The sequence below is a fragment of the Limulus polyphemus genome, unplaced genomic scaffold, assembly GCF_000517525.1.
Source record: "Limulus polyphemus unplaced genomic scaffold, Limulus_polyphemus-2.1.2 Scaffold247, whole genome shotgun sequence".
Taxonomy (NCBI): Eukaryota; Metazoa; Arthropoda; class Merostomata; order Xiphosura; family Limulidae; genus Limulus; species Limulus polyphemus.
The window spans coordinates 43,824-69,516 of record NW_013665857.1 but is presented as its reverse complement, the minus strand read 5'-3'; the positions used below and the strand labels follow the sequence as shown (position 1 = coordinate 69,516).

General features: G+C 33.3%; 1 protein-coding gene across 1 annotated transcript in view; it reads right to left on the bottom strand.

The window, feature by feature from the left end:
* Positions 1 to 25,693, bottom strand: part of LOC106478756 (serine/threonine-protein kinase mig-15-like) — a 120,884-nt gene that overhangs the window by 82,044 nt on the left and 13,147 nt on the right. The window contains exon 3 of the mRNA XM_022382410.1: positions 1,393 to 1,449. Within this exon, the coding sequence (XP_022238118.1) occupies positions 1,393 to 1,449 (57 nt within the window). The remainder of the gene's footprint in view (positions 1 to 1,392; positions 1,450 to 25,693) is intronic.

Here is a 25,693-nt window from a genome sequence, read left to right as displayed (position 1 = left end):
TCATTCTATTTTATATTAAAACATACAAATACAGGTCAAGTCATTGGATTGCTTTGCAATCTGACTGCTGGATTATGGAATGCATTCAGGGAAGAATAATGTATTTTTGACATAATAATCTTACACCAGAGCCTTTATCCATGGAAACTATGCTGCAAGGGTACTGTCAAGATACACTGTCATCAGGTAGAGCAGGAATTGACATGGTGACATAAGACTAGTAATGATGTAGTGATGCTCCAAAATTGGTTTAACATTCTCAACTTCTGCATTAAGACCAAGTTTACTACTACCCATAGTAGTCTTTTTAACACACATTTCCTTTAACAAACACCAAATTCGAAAACGAAAAAATCTCTCTCATTTTTGTAAGTGTAAATGCAAAAACCAATTTCTTTTTTTCCTTGTAAATAACACTATATCATGTTACTTATATAATTTGTATCAGAAGAAGTACACTATACAGGAGAAACTTGGATAGAAAAAAAAATTATTTTAGAAGTAAGAATAAGCAAATAAAATATTTTACAATCTTAATCTGAGCCAAAAATGATGCTGTATTATCTTAACTCAAAACATCTATCAAGTTCCTCTATTGCTTAAACTATCAATTAAAAATTGTTGCCCTATGTTACAGAAGTAATTAAACATTTCTGGGGTTTCTTCCTATCTACAGCATGCTCTGACATCTCAGTATCATCTGGACATGCCATCTGGAATTTGCAAATGTATTAATATGCTTATTCATGACCACTGGACAAATTAATTGCTACTTCTCTGTAAAGTAAGCCTTCATCTAGATTCTAACAGCTGCTTCCAATTCTATTAAAGAACATTTGACCATTCTGAGAGCATGCTCCCAATACTTTCAAAAGGTCTCTAGAATAGTACATCACATAAGTACAAGCATCACAAGTAATTAATTTGTTAATTTTATATCATTTTAGCAGCTTGAAACCTTTTCTCTCTCAAATTCATAATTTTGTGTTTTATACAGATATTTATACTGCTAATTTAGCTATTTAACAACAGTTCTTTTCTCTTTATTTTCCACCGAACTAGGTTTTATATCTCTGACCTAAAAAAAAACAGGTGATTAGCATAAAGAAATTACAAAACCAATTCCTGAAATGGTAACCTAACTTGTAGAGAAACATTTTCCTCTGCATCTCTGTAACATCTTGAGACATTCATTTTGTTGTCTATGTTATAAGTTTTCCACTAAAATTCATACTACACAAGAATTAATACTGATTTTGTAATTTTGACAAATTGAACTCACGGTATTTAATAAAATCAACACAATATATACATGTTTTATGGCATGTTACTATATAACAATGTTAGCAACATATTTTGTTTTTTCATTAATAACTTTACAAGAAACCTTACCTCAGTAACGACCATGATTTTGATAGCTGCAAGTTGACCAGTCTTGGTGTGACGACCCTGTAAAACACAATGTTTTTTTTTTTTCAATACTGGAATAACTCATGTAAAACAATGAAATTATAAGAATATTGACCGAAAGGCATTTTAAAAACTTAATATGAATGTTGCATAGAATCAAAGTGGGCACTAGAAAGTGGTATAGTCCCCCAGTATACCATGAATAGAATAAAATAAAAACAAAATTAAAATAAAGACCCTTTAAAATGTCCTCTGTGTGGCAGGGTGGCACTGTTCTCTCAGTGTAATCAATTCTTGAGAAACCACAAAATTTCATGAAGATACATCCTTCTTTTAAAGCATGGTAGAATTACTCAGTAAATAATGAATGCAAAACAAAACCTTTTGAGTCTGGTATGACACTGTCATGACAAAGAAGTCATAAAATTAGAAAGTGAGTTGCATCTTGTTTAAGAATTAGTGTATAAAAACATGTGGACAACAGATGTTAATTCCTAAAAAAAAAATAATGGAAATTCAGATGTTCTACATTTTTTGTTGTTACTATTTTCACCTTAGATATATTCTAAGCCTAACTTTCATACTGAATGAAGAAATAAATGGTATAATCTATTTCATGTATAGCAAAAATAACATACTTAGTAAGTACATCTGAATCCACATATCTATCCATCTACATGTATATCAAACTGCATGATTTCTATATCATAATTAATAAATTGAAAATCACTTAAAATATGTCTTTATAATAAATAAAAATTAACAGCTAAGAGGTTATACTTATGGAACAAATGCATCAATCATCTGATACTGTGAGGTTACTTAAAAGTTAGAATGTTTAGAAAGCCTTAAGTTGCATTTTATCTAAAACATTTTACTCTAAACAAAGAATAGAATAATTTGTTGAATTATATAGCAATAGTACCAAGGATCTAAACGCTTAAAGCATATCTACATTTACAAATTCCTTTTCAATGGTTGTAAAAGATAAGTGAACATGACTATAATATATAAAGGATGGCTAAAAATATTGTTTATTAGCCCTTAACAATTAATCCTTATTTAGCCTTTTAATCAAGTTAACTTGAGTGAGAAGAAAAATATTTTGAAGTATATACACACACACACATGTATATATAATATACTTAATTCACACACTGGATTCAAAGCATTAAAACAAATTTTTGAAACCATAAAAATAATAAGTACTAATAAGTCAAACCAATAGTTCTTTTAAACCACAACTATAACAATAAAAATAGTTTGACAGGTTATAAAAAAATTCCAATAAGAATGTATATACAAGTATGTGCTCTTGTCCAAATATTAAGATATTCAAACGTACTATTAATCCAATATTCCCACAAGGTTTTCATTCTTTGTGGATATTATGTATATTAATTTTTAGAAAATACAAAAAGAAATCAATTGATTAATTTTCTGTCAGTATTACTTCTTATTTATAATTTGTAAACATCATTTTCAACATTTTTTATAATGACTTCTTTATGCTAGTAAAAAAAAGACAAGTCTTGCCTTTTGCAAAAACTGAACTTATCATAAATTTTTAGGTTAGTGAAGGGAAACAATTTTTGTGTTTTCTTTTTATCATTTGATGTTACCAGTTACTTGAAAAAGTAATCTATGTGTGCAAGTTCTTACAGTTTACAGAAAAAATCACAAACAAAAACAAGAAACATGAAACTAATCATGGGTATAGCTGGGCGATCAGAAACCCATATTTTTAGCCATGACATAACAGCTCATAGAACGGCTCCAAGTTTGTTTGTTTCTTCAAGCACAAACCTTTAGCTCATAGCTCTGTCATCTCTTTACGGATATGATGTTTAATTAGAATTTTTGGACTCAAGAGATCAAACCCTTTTAATTGATGTATTTGACCACACCCAAGGTCTCAGATTAATTTATTCTAATCTTACCTAAAAGAATTTCAGTTTGAGTTTATATATAAATATAGCTGAAAAAAAAAAGGTCTCGCAGATAAATTTACTATAATCCTGCCTAAAAGAATTAAGTGCTGTGACTATTGAGGATTCCCTCTTATTTGTTAACTACTTTCATGACAACTGATTTAATCATAATTTTAATTAATTGGTTGTTGGAATAACTGAAAACAGTAATTTAAATTAATCATTTTAATCACCCATAAGGAAGGCCAGAGGGTCCATAGTCCCTCAGCTTTTAACAGGAGAGACAGAAAATGGTATCCCCCCCCCCCCAGTTCACCCAAATAAGATTAACTACAAATGAAACTTAAAATTAAGATTTTTAAAACATGCTTTGTGGACAGATTGATTTTTTTTTTTTCAGGTAATACAATTCTTGAACAGCCAAAGGATTTCAAGAAAATGAAAAGTGGGCTGCACCTTGCTAAGTACTTTAATTATGTTTATAGGAGTGTTACTACAGAGTGAGAGAATATGCAGATATTTAACTGATTGTGTCATGACTTACTAACAGCTAGTACAACTACTCTCTATACTTTATTTTACTCATTCACACATCTAGTTGTCCACCAGCTTTTTCAACCTTGATACCACCTCCAAGTTCTCATATGTCATGAAGTTCAAGATGTGCTGCTTTTTATTAAACACTGGAAACAAATAATGATTTCATGCTTGTTCTGTATTAGGCTTCCAGACTTATACTGCTATAATTCAGGGTTTGATTTCTACAGCAGACTCAGCACTAGACCATTGTGCAACTTTGTACTAAAAACATACAAACAAATGTGGTACAGGACATTATTATGCTTTCTACTCCCTTATTTAACATGTAATTTTTTGAAGTTTCTGTATTTTGTTTTTTAAATTTAATTTGGATGTGGAAGGTCATTCAAGTAGACACATTTTTATTTTTTTTCTAGCTCTGTCCAAAACCTCATCTACTTATTAGCAATTAATTAAGTTTCTTGCAAGGAAGACAACATGTAACATTCAGGAAAGAAAATTTTCTGTCAGCCAATTGAGTAATGGCCCAGGACTACTTCTACCTCAGCACTCAAGCTCTAGTGGATGGAGATCACATGAAGGGTAGTTTTTGATGTGCAAACCTAACTTAAAGAGCTATTGTACATTTCATATGAAAAGCCAGGTTCTCCTTTGTTTTGCAGATTTTACAGAAATTTTACTTAACTTCTAAACTTAGAATTGAACTATAACTTTACCTTTTACATTGAATACATAATGTAACTGAGCTGAGATATTGGTAAAAATTTTCCCTTAAATTTTCTTTAGAGATTTTTTATAATAACTTTGTTTTAGAGTTTTAAAAAGTATAGTGCTATATTTGAGCTCACAATGCAAGACATTGTTTTATTTTAACTTAACTTTGGGTTTACTTAAATATTACACTGATGTAGCTTACCTTACAGCAGCAGGGATGCACACCCTAGACTAATAAGATAGAGCTCATAAAAGTTTCACATCCTTTATCTCTCTTGCCAGTCCAACACAACCACAACAGACCCACTTGTTCCCCATTTTGTTGCCTTGTGATAGTAATTATGTTTGTGATTTAGTTTTGTGTTAAAAAGAAGATTATTCTTGTGTACCTTCTGTAATTTGACTCTTTTATTCTAATGAACTCAGAGATTGGACAGATAAGCAGACACTCAATATCTTTCAAACCTCCAGTTAGCATGCCCCAACTGTCTACTTTGAAGGAAATATGCAAACCAGAAAATATCACACACAAAAATAGAGATAAATAATTAATATGCTTACAGAAATTAGCTATAGAATAAATTTTTGTAATTTGGCAGATTTTTCCAAGAATAATGTTATCTTTTATTGTATTTTTTCACACAATGTTATATTATTTCCACATCAATAAGACACTCCAGTCCCTCAATGTTATTTTATTCATAAATACTTTTCAAATCAACCAGTATTTAGCTCACAGTACATGTATTAATTACAAGAGCAGCTACTGAAAATAAAGCACATTATCTTAAGGGCCAAAATTTGCCCCCGATTAAAATACATACACAATCATAATTTAAAATGCCCAATACAAAAAGTTAATTGCACATGTATTTTAATCATCATATCTTATTTCTACAAGTTATAAAAAAATAAGAATGCAACACAAGCCTTCAACATTTGGAACCTTTTTATTTTACCAACAGTACCCTTTTATTATATATATTGTAACATTATAAAAAGAACTTTAGAATAAACTTTATGAAAAAACTGCTTCCAGGTGTTGTACGTAATAACTGTTGACCTCCATTGTCTGGCAGTATGACAACTACATGTGCTTAGCTTTAGTTTCTTTATTAAGAGTTACTATTGTAGAACCAAAAAAGTATCCTCAATGAATGGTTTTGAAATAAGAACAAAAATGCTTGTAAGTTTTCACCAAAGTAATTTTGGCAGTGGCAAAAGATTTCTTTCAAAGGAGCTCTCAAAGTTACAAGAAGTTAAATTTCAGTAGTGTGCCTGTACATTAACCTAGTTGATATTCTCGTATATGTGGATGTAATGATCAGCAGCAAGTTTTCACTTATAATAAAATTCGACCAAGGTATAATCAACAGAATTTCTACAAATTTAATACAGTGTGTCATGCTCATACCCATTCTCCAAACAAAATCTTTTCAAAATAGACAGATACTTATAAGAGAGTAATCTTTACAGGATATAAATGAGGGTATGTTTAGTATGTAGTATGTTAAGTGAAAAAGGAAGCTTTGTCAACAGTTTCCTTTGTTATATGAAATAGTAAAAAAACTGATGACATAGCCCAAACACTTTTCACTGGATAAAAAATATGTTTACTATGATGTGTATAATACGAAATCATATCTGCCTTACAAAAAACACAAGTAGATGATACCAGAACAACTAAACTAATAGCCCTATAAATACTTATGTTGATTCCAGCTATGCATTTACTCAGTGATTCTCCATAATAAAACGTGTACACTCAAAGCGAGAAACCTAAATAATAATGCACACACACTCAGAAACAAACTAACACAATCAAGAAAGTTATTTTATAAAGAACAGTGAGAGTAATTAAAAGTGAAGAAAATAATGAAAACGTTATTTGTGAAAGCAAGATGATTCTGATTTAATAATGATCATGAAAAACTACTGATATTAATAACCTAAAAGTACTTTATGCTTTACAGACAGTATTCTGTTTTTAATATGGTGAATTACATTCATACTTGCTACTTTTAATCTTACAGTTAGTAACTTACACACCGAGTAAGATATACCTTTAAACTTTTACCAACTGAACATTAATTTATTACACTGCTTATAAACTGGAGTGATAGTGGTTCATCAATCTGATCTCTAATAGTAATCGTTCTACTAAATGGTTCATACTGATCATAGGTTTGAACAATTAAATAATCTGTTCCTTTATTTGTATCTAAATTGATTATCCTTTTTTAAACAATAAAACATGCTATTTCTTTTTTTTTCATGCATCTCAAACTGATTTTGCTATTTTTCAATAATATATTATAATAAACTTTTCAACTGTTCCTGATTAGCCAAAGCTAATTACACTAATTTTAAAAACAGAGCAAATTAGTCACACTTTATAAAAACAATTCGCATATACTAATTTAGCAGTGTATCACTGCACATGCAAGCTGTAGAACCATGGGTGAAATATTCAACAATTATATACTTGGTTCATAGTGAACCGATAAACCCTTCAAGAGTACAGTGTTATCAAGGCAGACTTATGTCTGGAGGTTTATGTGACCACTACATCCAAAGAGAACTATTCATACAGTAAAATGTTGTTAAATATTGTCAGGCCAAAACACACATTTCATAGAATGGAGCCTTCAATGTCCTCTATGTAAATGATAAAAAAACTTGCACAGCAGAGCAGTTAACAGCTCTTAAGGTAATGATAAAGTTTCCAGAGTAACAGTACTGGAGCAAACAAGACTCCTCTTATCCAACAGTCAACAGTCTGACTAAATATAAGTTACAATCCTTTTTGAATCCTTTTGACATGAACCATCAGAAATTTCATGATATTTGAAAATAGATGTTGCATAACAGTAACAAATGATTTAGAAACCTAAGTATTTCCCTTTTATCTCTGCCTGTATGGATTTAAGCTTTAAATTATTTTTTATAAGAATCATTAATTACGGAATTAAACCATGAATATAACAACAAAGGACTTTATTTGTTGACTTCTTTCTTAGTTCCTGTAAAACTCTGCTTGGTCGCAGTCATAAACAGGGCAGGGCTACCATTATATTTGGGTGCAATAATTGAGATAGATATTTACAATATATTTTACAAAATACTTATCAAAATTTATAACCATGGATATTGTTGTAATTTAGTTTTGCATTATGTAATGCAGACTTGTATATCAAAAGTAATATATTATCCTAATTTTAAAGAAACAAAGGGCATACCTCTCAGAAACTGTTAACTGAATGGAAGGAGTTATTTTGTGGCATAATACTGACAACAGAGGTCATTGATTACTAAACTGGGTTTGGCATTGGAGACATATACTAACATATTCTTTAACTTTCACTCACAAGTTCTTAGAATTACTAATGTAATTTTCTCCGATTGATTCTGTGGTTACTTGACCTGTTACAAGAACATTGGTTTGCCAGTTATTCTGAATGACAATAAAGTTAATTCAAATAAAATAATAACAAATAAATAATTGCTGTTAGAAATAACATAAATAAATAATAATGCATTATCAATCCATAACCTGAAAATCTAATTTGAAAATGATGTAAATAAAACTGATGAAAATTACAAATTCACTTAATCTAATTCACACCACAAACAGCCATTGTTCATGAAAGATGATGGAAAGTGAAGATATAAGTAGCACCTAGACTGCTATTATGTCTGTTGTATTCCAGCGGCCTGATGAGCCATGATACTGGGTGAAAGGCTTCTTTGACCATGGATGTTGCAGACGTAGTGTGATTGAAATATTATAACCTATTATTTACTTTCACTCACAAGTTTTCAAAATTTCTATAGTACAAATGTTTTCAATTTTTAGTTTCTTGCTACATTTTTCAACTTCATGTGTTTTATAATGGAATTAGTTATGACCTTAACTACACAAAAAACAACAACTATATTTCTCACAACAGGTGGGCTAATTTAATTTGTTGTTTCAATAAATCAGGCACTTCTCTTGTTTTATAATGGAATTAGTTATAACCCTAATCACACACACACAAAAAAAAAATACATTTCTCACAACAGCCAGACAATCATAACTTGTTGTTTTATTAAGTCAGTGTGTTTTATAATGGAATTAGCTATTGGTTTGGTTTGGCTTGAATTTCATGCAAAGCTACACCAGAGCTATCTTCATTAGCCATCCCTAATTTAGCAGCTAGTCAACACCACCCACTGTCAACTCTTGGGCTACTCTTTTACCAACAAATAGTGGGATTGATCATCATATTATAATGCCCCCATGGCTGAAATGATGAGCTTGAGTGGTACTGGGGATTTGAACATGCGACTCTCAGATTGAAAGTCAAGTGCCTTAATCACCAAGCCATGCCAAGCCAAAATTAGTTATAACCCTAACCATGAAAAAAAAACTACATTCCTTACAACAGGTGGACAATCTTAGTTTGTTGTCTTAATAAGTTAGTTTCTCCCTACATTTTTCAACTTTGTGTGTTTTATAATGGAATTAATTATAACAGGTGGGCTAAGTTAATTTGTTGTTTCAATAAATCAGGCACTTCTCTTGCTTTTTAATGGAATCAGTTATAACCCTAACCACAAAAATACTATATTTAACTCAACAGGTGGGCAATTTTAATTTGTTGTTTCAGTAAGTCAGGTGTAGACTAATCTACATGGAAAAGGCATTAAGCTTTGATATATGATTTTAAAAAAAAATCAATTTTATTTAATAAATTCTATCATCTTATATTTTAAACTGTGTAAAAGTGTTCATAATTCATGTTTTGGTTCATCAGCGTCCATGGAAATGAATGTTGGTTTCATGTAAAGACTGCACTGTTAATAAATGATCTAAGACGTTTTACACTTTTTTTAGGTATTTTAGAAGTTTTACTGACCAAATCTTAAAAGCAATATGTGTAAAACTTATAGCCAAAGAATACACGAGAGAAACCGTGCCTATCTAAGTGATATGGAAAACACATGGTGCATGTATCATTCATAAAAATAATAAATACTTAATCTCTAACGCAGTGTAGGGTTTTTAATTAGTATGACTAAATTTAGTGTAAAAGACTGAAGATACTGTGCCAGTATTTTTTTTTACTTTTCTTCTTAGTAATCGTTTAATGACTAAACTGAAAAAAACAAAAAAACTACCGCTACTACAAGACCTGAATACTGCCAAGAATATTTTATATCTGCTCGAGCTCGTACGCAATTTCTAACGTTTTTAATACAGTCTATTAATTATACAAAATACACGTGTGTGTTACTTATTTTGTTTTTTTACAGTGCCCGGAAATATTATTACGATCCCCTACACTTGGGAGGGAACCGCCCACCAAATTGAACAATTTGTTATGTGATATCTAGAATAGTTTTAAATACAGATACACGGAGCTGAAAGCACGGACTTAATGGAATATATAAGTAGCATGATCGTGGGTGTGCGTCTAGCAGAGATATCTGTTCAAACATCTGTCATTTTGCTTGTCCCAGGAAAGACAACATCAAGGGGAAAATCTGCTATTTGGAAAACTTGAGGTTGCGAGCGTGTAATGACAGAAAGAGATCAACTTATAAAAACAGACTTAGTGTACATTGTCATAGCAACTATCCAGACAACTGCTCAACCATTTATACCTTTTTGATCGATGAGCAGTATCCTTAAAAAATAAAAATACCGAAAAACTGCTTATTTTGAACACAAAAAAAAGGAACCGTGGTTTTAGTGATTACAACTGACGACAACGTGTGACGTGATCTGATTATCTCTGACACTTGTACACAGGTAGCGCTACCGAAAAGAAAGATCCTAATAATTTGGTTTGTTTGTTTGACTGTAAGAATATTCTTAAAGCCACATTGGGCTATCTGCTGCGTCCACCGCGGGGAATCAAGCCCCGGATTTTAGAGTTGTAAATTCGTAAGCTTACTGCTGTCCAACCAAGGGACACCTAATAATTTGGACAGGCAGTGTACCAGATATTTCATGAGCTTGTACGGGTTCGCTCAGTAAATAAAAACGAGTTTTGGCCATTTACTAAATTATTGTATTTAATCGGTTAACAAATGAACGAAATAAGTAGTTTACAGGTGTAAAAATGTGAGTAAATTATTGTATTTGATTGGTTAATAAACAAACGAAACAACTAGATTACAAGTGTAAAAATGATGGTAAATTTTGGTGCTTGATCGGTTAACAAACAAATGAAACAGTTAAAGAGGCACTCAGGAAATCGCACACCTCCGCCACGCAGCGTTGATCATATTCGGCTATCAAACAAATACGGAAATGTGTCCATACGTTCTTCGTTATTAATGAGCAAGGACCATTTCTGGCAAGACAATGAGGAATAATATTCTACATATGTCCACCAAAGTTCATCAAAGTCCAATCATTTTTGCCTGAGTTATAAACAAAAAAAACAGTTTGAAAAATCGGTCCCCATTTTAACAGATAGGGATATTTTGGATATTTGTGACCTTGATGTGATATTGAATTTTGACCTTGGTCCTCCAAAAACTAATCACTTCTAAGTTGAATCATACTCCAGATGTATACCAACATGCTTCCAAATCCATTCAGCTGTTTTTGAGAAATCCTGCTGACAACCACCCCCCACACACACAGGGATGAAAACATAACCTCTGTCCAACTTTGGTGGCGAAGGTTATTAATATATTCAAAGATACATGCGAGTAGATTTTTTTAGAATCTCCAATTGGTGACGACAGTACTACTATTTGTAATCACTTTACTAAAATGTAAGCTACAAGACAAGTATTAGCCCTCACTGAATATCCCAAAATTATCATAACTTTCTCATGTGACCTTAGTAACTTGGCACATAAATTAAAAATACGCCTGATCATCCATTATTTTAAATGTTTTTCCGGTTATTTTTACGTAGCTCGATAAGGCAGTGCAAGTTTTTCGCTTCTAAACTTTTTCGAATAAATTCAAAAACATTATATACGGGGTGGGCCATTTATACCTGATACACAGTTATTTGATAGTTCTAAACATAACTATAAATTTGAATAATTTTATTTTTTGTTTGTTACAGATGAGCCCTTGAAGATTTTAATAATTGAATTATTATGATGTTCCAAAACGAATTAAAATTGTGGAACTCTTCTTTAAATATGGCTCTGTTGTTGCAACTCAAGAGAGCTTTAATAAGGGAATTTCGACGCAGAGATGCTCCGTGTCTTAACACCATTCTCTCTTTAGTTAAAACATTTTGTGAAGATGGAAGTGTTTGTCCATCCAAGCATGTGAGACATCCCACAGTGAGAACAGAAGAAAACATCGCTGAAATAGCCCCAGCAATTGGACAAACTTCCAAGAAGTCGACCCGTCGCCTTTCAGTAGAAAGTGGAGCAGAACAAGTGTTAGACGTATAGTCCATGAGAATCTTCACCAAGTGGTGTAAACAGAACAAGCGTTGGGCGTATATATCTTCACCAAGTGGTGTAAACAGAACAAGCGTTGGGCGTATATATCTTCACCAAGTGGTGTTAACAGAACAAGTGCTAGGCGTATACTCCATGAGTATCTTCACCAAGTGGTGTTAACAGAACAAGCGTTGGACGTATATATCTTCACAAAGTGGTGTTAACAGAACAAGTGTTAGGCGTATACTCCATGAGTATCTTCACCAAGTGGTGTTAAAAGAACACGTGTTAGACGTATAGTCCATGAGGATCTTCACCTATGTCCATACAAAATCCAGATTGTTCATAAACTTGATTTTGAAAAGCGTACAACGTTTTCTCGTTGGTTTCTATAGAGCTAAAATAAACCATGTAATTTGGTACAGTAATTATTGCTAGGAGGAAATGATGCTTTACAGTTTATATGCACAGAGACACGTTAAAGTAACATACACACTGAGTAATATTAGTGACCTGCATATCGATTTACAAGTTCACACTATACATTTCGGTGCAATATGAACACTTGTATATGATCTGCTGGCCCAATAAGCCACTTATACAAAAACCTGCGTTCATACTTTTACCCTTGTTATGATATTAGACTATGTTGATGCTTTCCATTTCCTCAATTCCTTGATCTTAGACTATGTCGATGTTTTCCCATTTCCTCAATTCCTTGATCTTAGACTATGTTGATATCTTCCCATTTCCTCACTTCCTTGATCTTAGACTATGTTGATATCTTCCCATTTCCTCACTTCCTTGATCTTAGACCATGTTGATATCTTCTCATTTCCTCACTTCCTTGATCTTTGACAATTTTGATACTTTCCCATTCCCTCACTTCCTCTATCTTACACTATGTTGATGCTTTCCATTTCCTAACTTCCTTTGATTTTGGACTATGTTTACTTTTTCCCATTTCCTCACTTCCTTGATCTTAGACTATGTTGATGCTTTCCAATTCCTCATTTCCTTTGATCTTAGGCTATGACAATGTTTTCCCATTTACTCACTTCCTTGATCTTAGACTATGTTGATGTCTTCCAATTTCCTCACTTCATTGTTTCATCCTGTTGTGGTGAATGAGTTTGGCCGTTTATAATTATGCATTCCCCCAAAAAAATTATAAGAGCACTTTTAATGTGTTATAATTGAGAAATACTTAAAAACGCAGTTTTATAATTATATATTCTCTCTATAAAATGCAACCCAGAAGCAATTGTTTACTGTCCGTGTCTTATTCGGCAGGGACTCATGAAGTATTCATGCGTATTTCAAGTACACTGAAGAAACAAACTTGCAAATTTTGTTGAACATTAAATAATTGTTCAACGGAAGTTTTTTTTTATTTTTTCAACTATGTACGGAACAAGCATATAGCTGTCCCTAATTTTGAACTATAGACCAGAAAAGAAAAAAAACATCCAGACAACAGCAAACAGCACCCGCCTGAAGTGGCTACTCTTAACCGAACAGTGGCATTGACTATCTCTCTTATAACATACTCACAACTGAAATTCTAAAAATACAAAAGTGCCACATCCAATGGCGACAACGCTATTCGCCCAGCATCACAGCGGAGTTCGATACCCTAAGTACTAGGCCTACACAATGGGTTATATATGTGCACTGCCCACTGGGGGTATTGAAACCCAATTTTTAGCATTGTAAGCGCTAAGACTTACTACTGAGACACCGAGGGGCAGCAAACAGGAACACTTACACACTTACTCGGTACATAAAGACAACAATCATCACAAAAGAAACTTAAACTGAAATGTTTATCGACTCTGAATATCATTAGGCTGTAGACATATTTCTTTACATAGAAACGTATTGCATTGGACTGGACGAAACTTGTAAAAATAACAGTTGGTGTTCTACAAATTATATATAATACAAGATATAGCAACAGTTCAAAAAGTCTTTAAAAATACATGAAAAGTTAAAAAGATTCTTCACTAAAACGCGTACCATAAATAGTAAAAATAAATCAATTAGTAATTTCTATAATGAAAATTACGTAATACTTAATTCGTTTCATTACTTTGTTGTACAAAATATACAAGTTACGACTTTTCATTTATGTAGGTGCAACTGTGGCACTTTTTGCCAATTTATTTTGACCATTTCGGGCATAGCAGTTAATATAAAAACAAATGTGGCTACATTGTTACCGATGATATATGTAATAAAAAGTTAAATCCAGCAGAAAACGCCATTTGTCCCGAGTGTGAGCTAGTACAATTGGTATGTTAGATTTAACTCGTGTATTTATAAGGAGAGTTCTTTTTTTTTTTGTAATATCGCGCAAAGCTACACGAGAGCTATCTTCGCTAGCCGTCCCTAATTTAGCAGTGTAAGACTAGAAGGAAGGCAGCTAGTCATCACCACCCACCGCCAACTCTTGGGCTACTCTTTTACCAACGAATAGTGGGATTGACCGTCACATTATAACGTCCCCACGGCTGAAAGGGCGAGCATGTTTGGTGGGACGGGGATTAGAACCCGTGACCCTCGTATTACGAGTCGAGCGACCTAACCACCTGGCCATGCTGGGCCGTTTGCCCAGTGAAAGCTGCTATTTAATACACATCATAAGATTATTTTATTCGTGTTATTTGAAAACCTTTTTCATCCAATATATGTCTGTCCGTGCATACGACTTGAATATAATGTGAGACATTAAATATCTAGCAAAGTAATAATAATAATTTTTAACGGATATATAGATTTCACAAATTTACTTTCCCTTTAGCACTGACTTCCTCAAAATTATTAACCCTAGATATGGACCCTATCGAATATATATATACACACATATTTTAAATTATTTATATAACAAATTAATTGTGGGTCCACAGAGGTGTTCGTTAAAGAGTGAAACAAAAAACTTTAAAATACTATAAATATTGCGATTAATCCTAATAATTAGTGCTGGGGTTCCTTTACACAGAAAATAGTGATTTTTTTTTTAACAATGAGTGTTGTTGTAACAAGCAAAAACGTTACATTTTAAAATATGAAACAATATGTAGCCGTTAATTTAAGGGTTAATAGATTAAATATTTTAAACATTTTGTGTGCAGCTTTTTCAAGCGGTTATAACGAACACCAAACAAAATATAACTGATTTAAGGTAAAATATGTAACATTTCTTTAAAATAACATTCTCTCAGATAAACAGAGTGAAATATTGTCCTTAATACATTATCATTACTTTACATATGTGCTGAAATAAGCTAATGGGTACACGATGTATTAGTAAGTAATATCGGTGAAGGCGCCGACTTGCACAAGAGATTTATGTTCAATTAGCACACTAGTGAGACCAGTAAGGGGGTGATAATACCACCAGGAGGAATTAATGCTTTACAGTTTGTAAGCACAAAAACACATTACCGAAACGTACACGTCCTCAATCACAATTCAAATTTAAAAACATCACAAAAACGTTAATTATACCTGCGATATAACTGATACCGTCATCCCTAGGAAACTTAACGAAAGGTAGTTTACACTGAGACTCACTATTTTGTCAAATATAAAAATGTGGTACTTGTTGACGGGAATACGGAAAGCTTCCTGACTCTACTGGTATATTGTGTGTACCACCTTGAATCCTACATTCCTGTTCAACTTCAAAATCCCTTACTTTCGAATGCAGGCTTAACAAGGTTTCAACATCCACCATTCACAAGTCGGTTTCGTCGTAAACATACTCAGTAATAGCTGATTTTTAGTCGCGGTATAGAATGGCTCCGAGTTTGTTTGTTTTTTCATGTCCCAACTTTTAGCTCATAGCTCCGTTATCTATTGACCGATTTGAGATCTAATTACCATTTTGGACTCGATTGATGTATTTGAAAACGCCCAATGTCTCGCAGATTAGATTACTCTAATCCTGTCTAAAATAATTTCAATTTTAGGATAGGTAGACTGGTAGAGATCCTGATGAGTAATAAAATCGAATAGGGTATACGCGCGCCCCACACATGGTATTGCTGGTGCACAAAAATATAGCTAATAAATAGGGAGAAAAAAAAAGGTCTCGTATATCAATTTACTCTAATTCTGTATAAAAGAATTTCAAGTGCAGCGACTACTGTGGATTCCCTTAATTTTATAGCTTATGTTTCAATAGTTTATTCTGAATATCTCATGATCTCGGGAAACGAACAACGATGTCAAAAGTGGACTAACAAATACAACTATATATATATATATATATATATATATATATACACAGAGAGAGAGAGAGTACCTTATATCGTTTTTCTATTTTATATACTTTGGAGAGAAGTCACCTTCCCACAACTGTCTATAGGCAGTGAAGTGTGACATAGATGTGGGATGTTGTGGACTTGAGCACCCACATCTCCACAACTGTCTATAGGCAGTGAAGGGTGACACAGATGTGGGATGTTATGGACTTCAGCACCCACATCTCGCTCTCCTAATTAATACTTCTTTTTGATTATTTTATTTTTTAATTTCTTCATGAGAGACTGGCGAACGGTGGTTAAGACTGATAAACGGTGTGTCCCCACCGCAATATGGGCCCTACTTTCGCAGTCACCTCCAAAACCCAGGGCACATTTCAACATTATAGCCCGTACCCTGTGGATCCTCTTGGTCTGTGCAGTCTTAGGTTTGATTTTCGTTTGGGCTTGTTTTTGTTCAACTGGATGTCATTTATCACAATTTTGATTTGGTGTTCTTGATTTTCTATATATATAGTGCTTTTGCCCCTTTTCATCACTTTTGATGTCGTGTTCTTGAAAATACTTTCTCACGAACACAGCTATGGCTTTCTATGGTTTTCTGTCCACGTCTCACGCGTGCTATATAGCAAGAAACGTATAATGGCCATATCCGATAGCGATAATTTGAGGCCTGCTTTGATGTGGTCCACTTTATTAAAATTTAAGAGTTTGATTTATATATTAATTTGACCAGTTTGTCGGTATCAAAGTTCAGGTATGAAGATATAAAAAAAAGAATTTGTGGAACTACTTCAGAGATACAGTTACATTGCAAAAGAAAAAATACTTGGGAAAGCATAATTCGGATGAATTCCGTTGTTCGTCTTTAGGTTCAGCCTGTGATCTATCTGTCCATCTCCTAGTGTTAGTATTCTGATGCAAGTACAAAGCTAATCTAAACGTATTCGGTTGTGATTGAGGCGTTCTCATCACGAGCACAGCTCCAAATATTAAAATGCAGTGGTAGTGGTGGACAACACGTGATTGAAATGACAATTAAATATAGACTTTAAGAGACTTGTGATTTTTGTTACAAATACAGAATTGTTTGTTTGAATTGACTTCTTACACTGATATTGTTCGTATAACTATGTGCTTGTGACTAAATATGCATGAGGTTTACTGATCAACATATGTAAATCAAATTGACAGACTTTTCGCCTTATTTTCAACAACTTTCTTACAAAAAAAAAGGAGAAGAGGGTGCTACCGCTTTGTGAAATGAAAGTAATTACCTTACACAGGGTGTCCTAAAAGTATGGAACCACAGGTGATTTGCAGCTTTTCTTAATTTCAGATACGTGACTCATTATGGTGCTGTCAAAGTATGAGAAGGTTGAGTTAATCCTACCGTTAATCCAAACTTGTTTCGAATTACAAGGACAGCATGTGGGACACATTCTGTAAAGTTCGTTGAAGTGCCTATGGTTCCAAACTTTTCGGATACCCTGTACATTGAAAGCTTTGTTTTAGTTCGTCATTTTCAGTATGCTCTATGTGCTTATTTGTAGCAGTCATTTAGAATTCTACATATGTTATAACATTGTTAGTTTTAGAATTGTGATTTTATGGATTTATAAAAAACAAGAGTTTAGACTAAAAAAAAAGTGAATTTCCTTTTTCTTATGCACAGAACGATGATAATGTATCAAAAATATTCTACACTTTCCAACGACAGAAAATTGAATTTAATGGCTGCAAACACATTAAAAGCCGTGACACTGCACATTCTACACCCAAATACAAGGATATGCTCATATGATTCGAAATATTTCAACATGAAGTTCAATTTCACTTTAGTGAAGAAATCCACAAGCACAACATGTGCACGACAACTAACCCATGTTTACAAACACGCATTGCAGCTTCCACAACTACGTCATCTCAAATTTTTCACTTTAAGGGTGCTTTTCTCCCTGAAATGTACTATACAGAGTAAGGACCAGACACAAAAAACATTTAATCACAATTTTAGCAAACTTATCTACAACCTGATGAATTACTGGACAACCAAAACTTTATTAAAATTCACATGTCGACGTCTTTTTTTTTTAAGTAACGTTTTTAAATATGCAGCTAATGATAAGCTAAATACTATGGTAACTACGTTATATTTCAGAAATTTGTGCACTAAACCTGCTGTTTTTTGACAACATTTCCACTAACCTTAACATTAAATCCACCTTCTTTTTTTCAATACTTCTTTTAACATTCTACATAAATGCGAATTCACTTGCTCATGCAATATGTATTTGATAATTAACTTTACAACTCACGCACAAATATATATAACTGACATTCAAGTAGGCTTATACTGGAAGCCTGCAACATACGGTTCTTTTACAGTATATCGACAGTGTACTAAATAAGACTGAAAGAAAAACATAAAACATTGTGCTCTCTCTACACACACGCATATACATACATACATATAGACGTACACACAGAAGAATCCAAGCTAGAATACATACTTTACACCCATGGAATATTTTATTGAACTGTCTCTACTAAGTTATGACGTGTTCGTTAAACAAATACCTCAGAATAACAACGTTTTCAAAACGTTTTCTCTCCTACTTTATTTACTTAGACACTGCCCTCTACATACCATTGTTGTTAGTTTGTTTTAGCGCAACGCTCCTCAACGGGTTATCTGCACTATGTCCACCACGGAAAATCGAATCTCGAATTTTAGCGTTGCAAGTCCCTAAACTTACTTCTGCCTCACCAGGGGATCTCTATGTAGTTTTTGTTTCTTCACAATTAAGTAAAATGAAATAAAAAATGTAAGACATTTTGAACAGTGCACGAGCGGTCGGACGATAGACAGTAGCCGAAATGCTTTGAATTTTTAGTAAAACATCACACAAATTACACCATAAAATACGCAAATTTCAATTATTAATTTCCCAAGCGACAAAGTATCTAAAACGAATTCTCTCCAGGTACTTAAAGTATTTTTCAGTGCGAGATTACACCTGTTACACTACACATGAAACACGACCTAACTATTAATGTAATATATGCCGTTTCTTCGATGCATTAAACTTGTCACATTGGACGTTTCAACGATCTAAAACAAAATAAATACGTTTGATAAAACATTCACACGCACACTGATTTCTTCTGACTGGATGCGTTACAGGTATTTCATTAATTTACATTAATCGCATTAACTTTTACTTGTCTTTAACAGAGAAATGGAGAAATAATATACATTCGAGTGATACAGTCGTGTTGTTGTTGTTGTTTTTTTACGTTTTATCAAACTGATTTAGAAAAAAATTAACAGAAGGAAAATGGTAGATTTACACAAAATTAACAGAAGGAAAACAGTGCGTACATATCAGTAGAGAATTAAGTACATCGTACAATATCATAAATGTGTAATTCAACCAAGAATTACTTTATCGTTTGCTATACAAAGTTATCCAACAAGAATCCCATTAAGGTATGAACTTAACGTTAACAATTATTTCACCACATACAAACTTGGTTGGTTCGTGATAGTAATTACAACTATTCACCGTTAGCACTACGAGAAACGGTTCATATTAGTTTTCAAAGGACTGCGAATATAAAAGAATTTTTCTACGTAAAATAATAATAATAATACACTGTAAACTTCAGTGTTTCGTTATTATTCTGGTTCACCTGTACTCCTCAATCACACAACTGTAAGAAAATAAGCGACAGAAGTTCTATTTCGACCAGACCCACAAAATGCATGATGGGATAAATTTTAATGTTTATGCTCATACAACTATAAAACGGTCTTACAGGCATTCCATCTTTTTTTTAAATAAAGGGGGGGGGTCATGTCTAAATAAACAGCATATTATATGGCAAGGAAAGTTCTTCTTTCTCCAAAAAGGCTGGAGCTCCAGTTTCGGATAGGCTACCTTGCTGATTTCAATACATAAAAATTGACATCTCTGGATATAGTAGTTACGATAATAACTTTTAATTATATGTTTTTTTTTGTTCTTTTTTTTTACATTTTGAAAGAACTGGATTACTCATAATTAATACAAGGAAAACAACGTATATGTTGACAATAAAGTATGATACTTCCAAGCACATCGTAAAACAACTGCTTAATATTTTATATTATCGTCAATAGTTATCAAGTCAGCAACAAAACTGCCGACCTGTGCTAATTTAAGTCAAGCCTTTGCTCTTTCAAATTTGCACACACTTTTTGGCAACATTCGTAGTAAGATTAGATTAACTGCTTACACAGTACTTGTAGCCCCCCAGTGGCACAGCGGTATGTCTGCGGACTTACAACGCTAGAAACCGGGTTTCGATACCCGTGGTGGGCAAAGCACGGATAGCCCATTGTGTAGCTTTGTGCTTAACTTCAAAAAAAAAAACACACAGTACTTATATCGCTGATTTCGGGAAGTGTTTGTTACAAAGCTCATGACGTGCAACATGCAGTTGAAGGGGCAACTATCAAACGTCGACAGATTAAAAAGAAAAGAATAATATATATTTCTACACGGAAGTACGCATAATCTGAGCCTTAAAAACTGTCTAAGTGGGTGAACAAATACCCTACGAATTTCCAAAATATATATAATCCGTATTTTCATTCTTGGATTTTGTTACCCAATTTTTACGTTACAGCGGAAACTGAGAACATTTTCTGGCTGTTTAAGACCACAGTGAACGTACAGAAATGGCAACAAATCCCTTAAATCATGGTCATTAAGTTCCCACATACAATAATTAACTGACACATGATCTGATTATCGTTAGGAACTGAGGTTTTTGTTGGGACGTTATTAAAGTGACGCCTCAAGAAATACATAATTTTTCCATTCCACTTACGCTATATATATATATATTCAACGTTAAATCTTGTATGAAGCCCCACCTGAGATTGATTTTGTATACAAAAGGCGACAACTAAAGTGACCCAATTACTTGGGGTTACGTGATTTTTATGTCACTGTTCTGTCCGAAGTTTCAAAGTTTCGTAACTTTGACCATATTTATTTTCTACTCACAATATCAGCGACTGTTAAATATAACGTGTTACCTACAGACAATGTACAAGAAAATATGTAAGTATATATTATATATACATAGTACGTCACATTAACTAACAGTGAACTTAATTTATCAATTGTGTATATTGAACTGACACATTTTAACAGTGGAAACAATACTTCCAAGAACAAAGATATTTATTTATAATATTTTGGCTAGAATATTTCATGCACGCTACTGCGAACAATCTGATATTGTGATCTCATTTTATCCTTTGAGAAAATGCAAGATTCTTATTTACACTTGTTTAACATTGCGTGTTTCAACATTGTCATTGTTCGACTTAAAACATGACGTATCAATGACATACACGTATACACGTGTCTCGGAGCATGTTGTGACGCACGCACTTCAAGTTTAGATAAGTAACTAATGGGTCAAAGAGCAAGTCAATTCCTGCCCTGAATTACATTATAACAACTGAATGTCATGGCCAAGCACGAGATAAACACATACCATAAAAGCTCCGCATTTCCATTTAAGTGTTGTTGTTTTTTTTTCGTTCGGCAGGCCTAAATAATAATTATTTTTTGTGATTCAGCTCTTTGACCAAACTTAGTTGTCTAGTCTTTCTGTGATACTCAGACTTTCACCAAATGTGTTCCAAAGTCGGCCACTTTATCTAATTTTCTCACAGACATAAACACAATCCAGCAAAGTTGGTTCGCATCCAGTATGTCAACAGGAGGTTGTTTACTTTCTCCACGGAAATTGCGGTTCGGTGGTAATGAACCTAACATACACTGCACTGCTGTTAACATACATGTATACGCACATTTACCATACACATAGTGACACTACTGCAATACATTTAACGCTTCAGGGCAACAACCGGAAGCATGGGACTTTACACATCCTTCCAACGAATTTGTGACAAAACAGAACAGCGCTCAAAATTGTCAGTTGACAATATAACGCAGTACCCTATTGATAGCTTCTAACAGTATCTCGACAAAAGCACAATTCACTTGATAAATGCTAGGACTAAACTAAACAATATGAAATACACGAAAGTCCTTGACCAAATTACGATGTTGCTTACTTTATTACGTATTCAGATCGAAATGCTATCAAGCAGTTCAACAGATTAGAGTAGCAATATTACACTAATCATTGTATAAACAACCCGCTAAAGTACAGGAATAGTTTTGAGAACACTGATAAGAAAAAACACCATAAAAGGATGTTGAACCAAATTAAAATCTCAAATAATACTTAAGTTTTTCTTCAAAGCCTTTCTTCGGAGCACTTTGGACATGATTTGTAAATAGTCTACCAGCAGCAGAATGGTGAGTATTCGTTAAACAGTTAATAAATAAATATATACAGATATTTTCCACCACACGGAAAAACACCATAAAAGGATGTTGAACCAAATTAAAATCTCAAATAATACTTAAGTTTTTCTCAAAGCTTTTCTTCGGAGCACTTTGGACATGATTTGTAAATAGTCTACCAGCAGCAGAATGGTGAGTATTCGTTAAACAGTTAATAAATAAACATATACAGATATTTTCCACCACACGGAGCGTTGTCGTCAAAATAACATAAAATGTTTCCAACAATCATTTGATGAATGATATATCTCAGATTTACTTATAACATTTAAAGATAGATAACTAAAATTACCTACATCATTAATATATGAACTTTTTCAAATCTTCTTGAAACACTGACATCTCAGTTGTTGTTTGTTTGTTTGTTTTCAATTTCTTTTAAATAAAATTTCTCGGGCATTCAATTCAAACTAATAATCGAGATTTCAAAACAAGTTACATATATGACCAATAAATTCAACATTAAAGTACTGGATGAAAGACAGTCACAATAATCCATGTATTTCCTATGTTTAGCTTAATCACCACCTTTCATGACGTTAAACACAAAGACAGTTTCACTGTGGTGAGGAGAATATATCACGTCACAATTGTCCTACCCAAAGACTCGTTCGTATCAGACAGACACAGGAGCAAAGACGAAAGAACAAAAGTCACGTGAGGCGAACACATGCCCTAAAATAATGTCACACTCTCCAATCCAGCACAGTTGCTCCACTCCGATTCACGAGGTTGACACCAAATGCTTTAGTGTAAAAAACTGGATGAAAATTTTTCAAAGAGGAACTCCACCCCCCATGTTCAAAAATTGTTTTTTGTTCTGAAAACTGAAACAGCTGTCTCGGTTTCCACAACTTAATATGGTTAAATCGTATTTCTTTGACTTCTAATGATTCATGATGTTGGTGTCAACTGCTCTCACGAGACACATCAGACAATCAGAATAAACCGTTCTCTTATAAACTTGCATTAAAAGAAGAAGAAGAAGAAAATAAGGATAATTTATTTGTTTGTTGCTAAGCGCAAAGCTACACAATGGATTGTCTGTGCCGTGCCCACCACGGGTATCTAAACCAAGTTTTCGGCGTTATAAGCTTTCAGACTTACCATTGGGTCGCTGGAGAACAAAAGAGGGAGAGAAAATGAGAGGCAAGGCCATAAACTTTCTATAAATATCAGGACTCAACTTTAGTCCAAAACATAAATGCTGTATGTTAATTCTAAAAACCCAAAAGCAAATGATAGTATGCTACAATATGCCAATCCTTCTACATCTGGCACATGCAGTAATCACAAAGCCTTTCACCCAATGCTATAGAGCTCATCAGGCCGGCTGGAATGTACAACTGGTTCATTCACCTGATTATGATGACATTTAATTTTACAAATACGATACTTGCAAATTACATATGAAATAAGAATGAATTAAAGCATAAAAACGTACAAAGGTAAATCTTCCTTCGATAAAGGTATAAGTTCTGATAGCGTTTGCTTTCTTAGATCAGAGACTCGGCATACAGGAAATTTTTGTACTGTATTATATATATATTTTTAAATAATCACCGAGTTAGTTATTATTTTCCACTGGTGTAAATCCAATCAAAATTAACTGGTGTCAAAATCACAGCGTTTCTCTAATACTCAACTCCAAGAAACTCAAAACGATGTTTACACACAATACCACACTTTCATGTCACACATATATACTTATGGTATTTTCACTGCTTTGATTGTTTAGTGTGGACTTTTCTAATTATAAACTACATATGGTTCATTCACAAGACAATAAAATGAGAGTTAATATTAATGATACTTGGAAATTACTCCTGTACAACATGTCTGTGTAGGTGATAAGGAACTGCAAGTCAAATACAAGATGTGCATTAAATAAAGCATAAAAACGATCTGAAGTCACCCTCCCCCAAACCGGAAGGTATAAGTTGTGAAAGCATTATTCCATATATTAAAATTGTTGTAGCCTCACAACCTACAGAAAATTACTTTAAATACAATTCTGAAAACATAACATCTAAGATAGATAAACCAAAACAGTGCCTAACATGACAGACAGCTTAAAGAGGCCTGCTCTGAGAAATAAAACACCGCAAGTCTGTGTGTGACCAGATTCTGGGAGATGTGTATATTTCTGAAATACATTTACCGCTACTATTTCGTATTTTCCGTAGTTTTTTTGTTTGTTTTTCTTCCTTACAAGGAAAAGGGTTTGGGCTGAGTTCTTAAATGGAAACAATGAAGCCTTAATCGATTAAACTCCTATCGTGAGAAAAAAAAAATGAAAAGTCGATAACACTGCGATATCATTGTTCAGTTTTAACTGGTAAATAACACACAACTCTGGTATGACCATGGAGTGTGGTTACAGAAGAGTTCCATTAACCACTGTATCTCGATAAGAATGTTGTATTCAGGTGATGAATCATAATGAGGCTTTTCAAGGGAAATGACAGTCATTGGATTTTATATTCCAATAATATAACGTAGAAACCATATAAGTAGAATTCTTCTCTTCAGTTTAGTGAGCTATCCATTATCAAATTTTCGAACGAAAATATTCTGTTTGTTACTAAGCCCCAACTTATCTGCGCCAAAAGGTTCGAATCCCGGATTTTAGTTATAAGCCCTCAAGCTTACTGCTAAGCTTGGGGGAGGGGCACAAGATCAGTGGACTTCTCATGAACGACTGCTTTATAAATAGATGATAGCAGATACCACATTGTACCTTTTATGTTTTATATACTCTTAAACCTAATCGCCCCCTACTGGCTCAGAGATATATATCCGAAGGTTTATAACGCTATAAACTATGTTTCAATACCAGTGGCAATCCATTTTGTAGCTTTACGCTCAACAATAAACAAATTTAAACATAGTCTACATTCCAGAACTAGTAGAAAAATATTTTGTTTGTTTGTTTTGAATTTCGCGCAAAGCTACATGAGGGCTATCTGCGCTAGCCGTCCCTAAC